The 10,618-nt window shown below is 40.5% G+C and overlaps 1 protein-coding gene across 17 annotated transcripts in view; it reads right to left on the bottom strand.

The window, feature by feature from the left end:
- SLC8A1 (solute carrier family 8 member A1) overlaps window positions 1-10,618 on the bottom strand; it is a 307,964-nt gene that overhangs the window by 46,620 nt on the left and 250,726 nt on the right. For all 17 annotated transcript variants that reach the window (XM_023531314.1, XM_023531313.1, XM_023531323.1 and 14 more), the window contains 2 exons: window positions 8,868-8,998; window positions 5,558-5,657 (listed from right to left, as the gene is read on the bottom strand). In XM_023531314.1, coding sequence (XP_023387082.1) covers window positions 5,558-5,657; window positions 8,868-8,998 — 231 coding nt within the window. The remainder of the gene's footprint in view (window positions 1-5,557; window positions 5,658-8,867; window positions 8,999-10,618) is intronic.

Raw genomic sequence — 10,618 nt, 5'->3', positions numbered from 1 at the left:
GGTACCATTTTTATTATTTATTATTTAGGACTTATGGATTGAATCAGTCTTCAGGCTGACAGTATTTTCAAGTGAATTATTGTCTGGGGGCATCATAGAGTTGCCAGTTTCTGCCATGAAATAATTCAATTTAATTAAGAGCACTTACCACTCCACATTGCATGCAGGGGTGAAAAACCAATGTCCGAAGTGTCTCCCAAACTAAACTAGTCTCCATAGAGGCTTGGGAGACCATGCCCTCCACTCTTACATAGCTGAAGTCAGGTCTCTGTAATCCACTGTTTATTGTAGTGAGTGTGGACAGACCAGCCGAACCTACCAGTTCGCCCTTGTGTTGAATGTCTGCCATGCAACAGACATTTCCACAGACATTTCTGAGAGGATTCTACAGACATTTCTGAGCTTCGATTATGGAGCAGGAAGAAAATAGGCATTTTTGAAGTCATCATTTCACTTAGTTTCTTTGAAGACTAGCCGTTCATCCCTTTCCTTCTAGGAGGATAGATTGAACTGTTTGCTGTTATTGTGCTAAATATTTAATTTAAGCAAGCCAGGTAGGTGGGAAGGGTATGTTTTCCATTGCCAAAATCAGGTGGTCCATGAAGCAAAGCCAGCAGGGATACTATAGAACTTTGACGACCGTCGACAGAGCTCCAACATTTTAATATTGGACGATATCTTAGCATTCATCTAGTCCAACACCCTTGTTCCCCTGATGTTAATACTAAAATTCAGAAAGGTTGAATACTTTGTCAAGGTTATACAGTTGGTACAAGACAGCACCAAGACTACAAAAAAGATTTCTTTTTTCTTTGTCACTTTTGAATGTTCCTTCATTATGACAATGCTAATATATACTATGTTAAATATGTAAAATCTATGTCAAATGTAAAAAATTTTCAGAAAAACCCTTAGTGCTAGATACTTAAAAATATCAGGTAAAAGAGAGGGCAGCATGTTGACTTTCTTGAAAGAATGTCACAAATTGTTAGGCAGAAGAAGCCTGTGGGTGAATGTAGGCAAACAAACATTCTCCTTTGTTCTTTAGGGAACCGACTGGTATTCTTTCTAAGGGACTATGAACTAGGCTCTAGGAGACTTAACAAATGCTGAGGGAAAAACACTTCATTTTCAAGTTGTAGCTCAATTATCCAAATGAATAAAGATATGTGTCATATGAGGTACCTGCGTATGTCTTCGTGTGTTTAGTGTATTGTGTGTCTGAGTATGCACACATGTATTTGTGTATGTATGTTTCTGTGTGTTCATGTATGGCTGCACACAAAAATGCATGTCTGTGTGTATCAGTGCATGCGTGCATAGGCGTGTTCTACATCTGTATTCATGTGAGTGTGTGTGCGTGAGTGCATGTATTCAGGCCCCGGGCACCGTGAGTGAGGGGCCTGAAGTGAATCTTGGGCTGATCTGTACTCCTGCATTGCCATTTATCAGCTTTGCTTCTTGAGCAAATATATTGCTTTCCTGAATCTCCATTTTCTTATCTGTAAAGTAGTATGTGCAAAACAACAACAACAACAAAAAAACGGTGCTTTTAGTCACTTAGCCATTTTAGTAATTAAACTGAGTTGACTGCATTTATACAAAATTTGGTTATATTTATTGTAGGATCTTCAATATGACTTGCCTCCCAAGCAACCAAATGTGGTATCCAAAAGTAGAGACAGCCCTCGTGAAAACTTGCATTGCCTTGATTGATTAATCTTTACAGTAACTCTGTGAATGAGCGGCAGTAGTTGTCACATTACGTATGAGGGAATAGAGATTTAGAAGTGAAGTAATCTGCCCAGAGTAACCCAGAGAGTTTTTAGAGGTCTGGGACACAATCCCACATCTGCCTCTAAAACTAGGCTTGCAATCACTCTCTCTGTCACCATGCCGAGGCCTGAGGCTGTCGTGAAGAACAGCAATGCAGTGGTTGTGGAATTGTCACTGGCATCTGGTTCTCTTTACCCAACAAATGTTTGCTCTCCTCCTTGACACATGTTTCTCCCTCAGATCCCAGCTGGTACACAATTTCTTAAAGCCCATCCTCCATTCTGCCTTATGGAGACACTAAGAAGAAGGTGGCATTGGGAGAAATTCAAACTGGACATATGGGGAATGCTAGCTTCACTTGGAAGTACATCTACTGACACTTCTTCAAAGCACCATTGATAGTACTGGCCTTGCAAGTTCCTGACAGCCACTTAACTGCCACAGGCCACTGTTCCTGGTATTCCACCCAGGAAATGATAGAAAGAGAACCGCTGGAATGTGACTGCTCGATCCCTTCCTAATCTCTGGAGTCTCCTAAGTCCTTTGACTTCAAATATTAAACTATAAGAACTTGGTTCATAGACGCATGATGGTCACAGGAGGCCCAGCTACTGAGCTATGAAATTCAGTGAAAGCTGGGGAACAAAAAGGTTGCCAGGGGGGCTACCTCAAAACTAGTTTAAATAATAATCAGTGAGAAACAGAAACAAAACCCTACTTACAAAATTATTATTTTTGTTTAGCAAGATATATGGACTTAATTTTACACAGAAAATTGCATAGGAAAAAACCTCTCAGTAGTGCTATTTCAAAGCGATTTAATATTTTTAATAAGGCAAATCTTTCTGGTTTACAACTATTTAGCCATGAAATCTTAAAATCCAATCAAAGTCTGCTTTCAATAAATGCTGTTTTACAAATTTTATTGTCTATTTAACAACTCAAGAAAATTAACATTCTTTAGATGTATAAATTTAATCCGAATGACAAACATTGAGCTAACTGTAAAATATGGGATTGCTTGTAGTGCCTGTAAAATATGGGATTGCTTTTCTGATATTTGGTCTCCAAATTGTAAATAAGGTCAATTTACCCAGCAGCCTGCAAATTTCTAGGCAATTGTCTTATTCTCCAGTAGTCATTTAGAAACATATAATATATTGCATGACAAATAAGAACTCTTAAGAGATTTTGTGTTTCATTCATTAATAGTTCTTCAAAGGATCGGGGCAAGAGTTCGTATGCTAAAACCATAGCATCAGGAGAGGTGACAAGACTAGTGTCACTCAATGAGACAGAAGTGGGGAGCGATTTTCTCACTTTGAAATTTCTCTCTTAAGGGTAGTGAACAGCACACTGGACTAATGTTCAGTGGATCAGGGTACTCTGAGCTGCGTTGCAAGGCTATATTGTCTCAATGAGGCTCAGATTCTTTCTCTAGTGGGTAAGAATAATCTTAACACCTATCTCATGGGATTTTGAGAGGATTTAATTCAACATAATATATAGACGTTAGCAAACCAAACTCGTCCCCTTTAAAGTAAGGAATTATTAGCATCTTTATAGCTGCTTGTCTGTATACCTTCTCTCACCAGGATGAAATATATACTTTTGATCTTGTCAGTGACATAATTTCTCTCACTGTTTAAAATCGACCTTTTCCACTGCCATAGACTGGTCATAAAATAGTTACCCTGGTCCCTGAGAGTTATAAAAATGTATAAACGAACCAATACAAATCCTCTCCACTGCTAGAAAAGCAAATTCAGCGTTGACGTATCTACTGACGGTGTGCCCTTGGCCACCGTCCAGTGAAGCTCCTACACACAATTCCCATCTCTCTCCATGGCTTTGTTGTTGTCCGTGAGAAGCTCACTCTCATACATACACTTTATTTTACTTTTGTGCTTAATTTTACTTATTTGCTGTCTCTTCCATTAGAATGTAAGCTCCACTCAAGCAAGAGCATTTGTCTGTTTCATTCACTTGTCTTATCCCTCACACCAAGAACAATGATTGACATATAGAAAAATGAATGAATGATGTCTAGCACATGACCATTATACAAAGGCTAATATATCTGCAGCCAAAGGAAACCTGGAAACTATTAAGAATGGTTCATTAAGGCTTATATTGCTTTTGATGTTTCAATTCCGATCTGTCAAAGCCCATAAAATAATTTGGATATTTTTCATGTCTTCTATCAGGGCCTCATCGGCGGTTTCTTATTTAGGTTATCTTTGTCCTTTTAGTTCTTTTTTTCTCTGTGAAGAGGGAGTATACTTCATGCCTCAGATGCTAATTTTAGATTTGTGGAAAACATAAGCCATAATGAAGGAGTGCTATAGACTGAATATTTGTGTCTCTCTCAAATTCATATGTTGAGCCCTAGTGCCTCAAATAGTGGTATTTGGGGAAATCTTTGGAAGATGATTAGGTAATGAGAGCAAAGCCCTCATGAATGGGATCGAGCCCTTATAAAAGAGACTTTGGAGAGCTCCCTCACCCCTTCACCCATGTGGGGACACATGGAGAAAACAGTTATCTATGAACCAGGAGGTGGGTTCTTCCCACACACCAAATCAGAGCCTTGGACTTCCCAGTCTCTAGAACTGTGAGAAATAAATTTCTGTTGTTTAGAAGCCACCCAGCCTATGATATTTTGTCATAGCAGCCTAAATGACAGGGCGTTTCCCTCTCTGCCTGTTAGAGATGTAAATCCATATCTACTCTCCTAAGCAAGTACCCATCATTTAATATTCATAAATTTCCACGGAATACTCAAGTGCAAGAAAGCAAAGTGTGATCATAAAGAGCACTAATAATGAACAGGCACAAAATTTTTACCATCCTCTGTTCCCACAGTACTTGGGAGATCTGTCAAATTATTGTGTGGCAGATTGAAAAGGGGGGGTTGTGTCAGAAGTCACCGCGCAATTGTTAGTGACTCTACGTCCATGTTTCACAGTTTGGGAATCACTACTTAGAAAACTCTAGCTTTGTTCATTAGCTGCAACATTAGAAGATGAGCCTGTGGGGATCTTTAAAGAGAAAAAAAATCAACAGTGGAAATGGAACATAAGAACTGGGAAAAAAAAAAAAACAAACAAACCCACTACAGTGTTGCTTTCATGGATTTGTGAGAGGGACTTTCTTCTATCTTTATACAATCACACAGTGGACAAGGTTTAACAATGCAGAGAAGGGATGCTTCTTTCTATATTTAGTCCCTTCTCTGGCTCCGTGAATTTGAAAAACACTTCATTTTGTAGGATTTTCCTAAATAAAACTCTGCACTTTGCTTGTACAGGAAGAAACAGAATGTGATTCTATTTCCACTTCTAGAGCCAGTGCAGACATTTCTTTGTTAGACGTCGTTGAAGAGAGTGTAAAATGATACAGATGGTAGTGGCGAAGTGTCTTAATGTCATCCTATCCCACCTATAATTTTGCTGTTTCCTTTGTGATTTTCACTTGGCCACTTCTGCTTTCAGGGAATTTTCCAGACAGAGCCTTGTGATTGGCTACCCTTTAGATAGAGACACAAAAGGCTTTAAATTTATCGTGTCTATTTCCAGAGAGAAAGATGCAATGTTGAGGACATTTGTTTCACCCAGAAAGTCTAAATTAGTCTCCCAAACATGCATATATGCTACAAATACATTTATTTCTCTTCTAATTTTTATCACTGAAGTTCTTTGGTGCTCTGACATAGACTCAGTGGAAAAGTAAGTGCAGCTCAGGCCATTATAATTTATAACATGCAGAGAAAGGCACTCACCAGCGCTGACAGTGATAGCTTCAATAAACTGCTCTCTCCAGCTGTTCGTTCCAACCACAAGGGCTAGGTTTGTCTTCTTAATAAGTTTGTCCACGGTACTCTAGAAAGGTTGAAAAGAGTAAGATAATAACTGCTGGGTTAGTTAAGGCCTCGGAAAATCTAAGACCTTGTTGATTTTGAAACCCCAGAGTTATATAAAGGGTAGCAGATGTTAGGCTCAGAAGAACAGTATTGACATCAAACACTGTTATGATTATGCAAACAGGCATAGTCCTTACTTGGAAACATATTGAAATGGAAACTTCTTTGTAGCAAATACAAATCTCCTTCACTGCCTAATGGCCAATGAAGAATGGCCTCACTGTTTAGAACAGCAGATGCTGCAGAAGCCCATGCCTTCCCCTGAAGGCTTTATGAACTTGCTTCTCTACTGGCTTCATCTAGAGTGTGCTGTCTGCACCTGAATTAACATATGCCCTGCTCAGCGTTACATATCTGTGCATGACTGGAAGTGGCAGATAGACTAAGAAACTAAAAACTCTTACTGCTCTTGTGTTTATCAACATAATGCAGCCAGCTTGCACAGGTTTCAAGGTTGTTGCTGGATGATCATCCATAAATGGATTTTTCTTTTGCTACCGATTTTTGTCAGCCTAGGGGCTGTTAGAGAATTCACTCTCACCCTGCGGCTATTGTAAACAAGAAAAATAAGATAAGAAAAAGTCAGTTTGTACGGTTTAGAGCAAATTGCAGTTTACCTTACACTGAATTTCCCCCTGCTTTACTAACACCGAACCTCTTTTTCTTTTTCTTTCTACCTTTTTTAAGCATTTGGTTTTGTACAATGAGCACTTTCTAGCTTTCTAATTGTCCGTTAATGTAACAACAGGAGCAGTCAAGCGTTTACAAGAAAACTAAGTAAGCAGATGCACCCAAAGCACTACCACAAATCATAGCAACTACAGGGAGAAGGGTCATTTTCAGGACATGAGGCTGCTCTTCCCAGAGGAACTACCACATTGACTAGTCTACCATATATCCACACTTACTGTCAGAGCATCCTCGAATTCCCACTAATTGCAAAGAGGCAGAAAATACATATTATTTGTCTTAGGTCAAACTCTGTACATGTTTAATGCACTGTACCTGAATTGACTATGGTTTGAGAGAGAACATGTTATCAGCTAACTGGGTGTAAAAAAAACAAAATGCACAGAAGGCCAAAGCTAAATTAGAATGTCAGATGTGTTAGTTCAACAAGTCATTTGAGCTGACTTGAAATACTGAGATAACGTGAAAGGGCCCATCTCCAACTGGCCTACTCTGTTTTTCCAACATTATTTTTTTTATTGCTTGTTTGTCCTTAAGTTCATGACCTTTCAGCCTCTAGCCTTGTGTCTAGAACAGCTAGTGCCCCTGATAATAGCTGTAACCGTCAATGCTCTTGGTCGCTGTAACTTGAAGCACATGGCAAGCATCTGCCTTTTCTCTCTTGACTCAGCCACGTCTAATCAAGTACTCTGTCTTAGCTGATGCTGGTTCAAAGTTTTGTGTAGACTGAAACAAGAACGGACCCTGACGTTTCCTGAATGTAATGGAAATGGAAACTTGGGGCTGATCTCTCCAAAGGAGCCCTCTTTGTTTGGAAGCCAAGGCGGAGACTCCCATGTTTATCAACTGGAGATAAACAAGTTAAAGGATAGACTGGTCTAACACTTAAATGCAGCTTTGCCTCAAGAAATATCTCTAAAGAACAAAATTTTAAGATAAACTAAACTTAAAAATGTAAAACCCAGGGTAGATTGTAAACTTTAGTTCTTGTTAACCCTGGAAAACTGTGAGATAGCTTGGGATTTTCCTAGGTCTTAATTTGCATATGTGTCCTCCCTTGACTTATGGGAGGAGGGAAAGTGAATAAGATGAACTTGGTGTTCAGATACTTTAACTAGTTCTTTGCCATCTATATTTATCTGGAGGTTTCCTATATGCCAGTGATCAACTCTTCACTGCCCTAGACTTGTAAGCGATTGTTATAACTTCTCTTCTGCAGTGAGTTTTATGAAAGCCCAGCCCTCAGTCACAAGAAAACAAAAACACAGTGGGCAAAGCAGAGGGGGACATTGTGAGGTGTCACCCAGATTTGAGTGTGAGTGAAAGGAAATTAACAGATTTCAGTCGCCTGAAGGGAAAAGTTTAATTGCATTTTTATCTTTTAAAAATTATGCTGTAATTTGAAAGACATTTTACTCTCCACCTGTCTTGTATCATCAGCCACCTCAATTTGTGAACTAAATTAAAAAAAAAAATAATTAGTGGGCCCAGCTAAAAGAAAAGAGGCCACGACAAAAAATCCAGATAAATACCGAGGCTTCTACGTTGGTGGCCTGATTCTCCATTTTGAAATAGTAATTCTGGTTTCCCAGGCAGGAGCAGAGTCTGCTTTGGAAAAAGAAGTGGGGAAAATCGTGCTGTGTTATGGGTTTGTAGTTCTGGAAAGCCAGAAAGAGAATGCTGCTTTTCACAGAACTATGATGTCTTCTGCTGGGGTCTTCTCAGATGTTAGGGCCACGTGAGTGAGACAGGATGGGATTGAAGTAGGGGCAGAGGGAGTGGCTAAGAATGGACAGAAGTTGCACCTCAAAGTCCTAAGCTCACCCTAAGGCCCATTTGTTTAACTTCTGAAAAATAGCTTTCATCATCTAGAGAACTGAGAATTTAATTTTATTAATTAAATGATAAACTCTCTGGTTACAGGCACTATTCCTTCAGTATGCTGACTGTGCAAAAAAAAAAAGTCCTGGGATCTTAAGAGGATGACTAAATGTAAATGAGAGCTTGTCAATGGGGTATCCATGGGGAGAGCTTACCATCTCCCTCCAAAACAAAGCCTCCTAATTTTCAGCGCCTAACAAAAGCCACCTAAACGTCCGTGTGAATGCTTTGCTTCTAAGAGATTTAATAGCTTTTTCAAATAGAGCTTGGTGTTTTCCACATAACAATATCTTGAAATCCACCTTTGCTTCTTCCTTGCTATCTCCTCAGTCTAAGCCCTCCCTTTGGGCACCTCTGACCTTGGGCAGTGACAGATGCCACCCGCCAAGCCCTGGTTCTGATACTGTTTGGTTTGTAGGATCCCTGTTAACACTCTAATTCCAATTCTGTATTGAAATCCTCTCTCAGTTAATGAGCAATTGCCTGAAGTTACATCTGCCTGTCTTTCCAGATGGATCTGACAGGGCAGGCCAGCACTATGAAGTCTTGGTCCCAGGATGGCCCTGGCCTCCCCGGTGGGTGGCGTTGGTGAGCATACCTTGAATTCATAGGATTCTTCAATGATCACTTCCAGCTTGGTGTGTTCTCCCAAAATAGGGCGCCCCATTTCTGCAATGCGCCTCTCCTCCTCCTCTTTGCTGGTCAGCGGCTGCTTGTCATCACATTCCTCTGTGAAAGGGAAGGGCAAGAAAGTGAGCAATGTGCTCAATTTTATTGGAAATCCTTGGACCCTGCTGCAAGAAAACCAAGAAGGAAGGAAGCCCGAATGACCTACTAAAAGTCCCTTGGTAAGATCATAAAGCTGGAGAGGATAGACACTTGGTATGTCAGGCAGCATATCACCGTGACAGCAAGTGATTAAAATGTCCCACGACCTAAGCACATTCCAAAGCGCAGATCGGGAAAAGGGACTTACAGGGGCACATTACTGAGCAAGACTCTGCCTGCACATTGTCTGTATTGAAGGAATCACCCAGGTGTCCCCTGTGACAATGGCTCATCTGCTGTTTGTACACATTTCTTCAGCACACAACCAAAAGGAAACACAATTAAAAGAGCTAGAGGGACTCACGAGATAGAGGAATCTGGCCTCTTCCCCTTCACTTTCTACAGGCAACATAAAATGTCCCAGTGCCAAAGAGATGGTGGAAGGGAAATCCTGCCCTTTGCCTCTCAACTTGCCAAGCATCCCTGTTGCAAAGTTAAGAAGAAAACATCCTTTCCATGTTTCAGTAAGATGCCTGCTCTGGTGCTTCCTCTGGTGCAAAGCTGAAATGTGTTAGGAAGAACTTGACCATGTAAATCTTAAAGTACACAAGGAGAGGGAGGGTGAGGCCTTTGGGGATTTAATGCTACTCATCATGTGAGCATGATTATTTCCAGAACTACCGTGTAGCTTACACTCCAGGAGAGGCTAGGGGGTGCTGAGAAAATGTTAATGGACTTGAGAGTCCATTAATGAGGGGAAGCTCACAGTTGGCTCCTCTCTGCATGAAGGTCATTAGGATAAATCACAGACTGAAAAGGCCATGCACATGTGAAAGACAAATACTATTCCTGTAATCACTTAGCCCACTTATCCTTCAGGCCCAGGATGCTAGATCAGGACAGGCCACTTCCCCTGAGTTAAGCTGAATAAACTTCATCTCCAAGGAATTAATATCAGTGGTGTAGAAAGACCTCAACCCTGATATCCTTGCTTCTAGAACTTTTCAGGTAAACTTCCTTCAGTAGGAGTCTGCTGACTGAAGAGACACCAGAAAGGAAGGTACTTCTGGCCCAGGCTTCTTGCGTTTTACATTTAGGCATCAGCTTTTGCAGGAGCCCACATTTCCCATTCCCTCTAAAGACGTCTGGCTTTTGTCTGCTGCAGGACCCTGCCATGGTGGCTCCATCTGATGCTCTAGCAAATGCTGCAGAGAACCGGTAAGACACAGAGCAGATGGGCTAGAGGCACTGCTAACATTTTATATACCACATGTCAAAACCAACCAAAGGACAGAGCAGAATGTAGCACGTCAATAAATTCTTTGGTATGTCTTCAATTGTGCCTCCTAAAAGGATATTTCAGAATCTGCTTTTCTATACCTGGTGATGACAGGACTCTGAGGAAATTAGATGAAGACTAAAAAGAAGTGATTTTGGATTGGCCAGAAACTGCTGAATGTTAGTAAGTGCAAAGGAGAGGTGCAAGGAGATTAACTTTAACTGTTAAAGTGGAAATATTTTAAAAAGTAGCCTTGGGAAGTTATGACCCAAGGGAAGGCAAAGGGTTCCGATTGATGTCTC

This window comes from Pteropus vampyrus, unplaced genomic scaffold (assembly GCF_000151845.1).
Source record: "Pteropus vampyrus isolate Shadow unplaced genomic scaffold, Pvam_2.0 Scaffold66, whole genome shotgun sequence".
Classification (NCBI taxonomy): Eukaryota; Metazoa; Chordata; class Mammalia; order Chiroptera; family Pteropodidae; genus Pteropus; species Pteropus vampyrus.
This window is presented reverse-complemented; position numbering and strand designations above follow the sequence as displayed.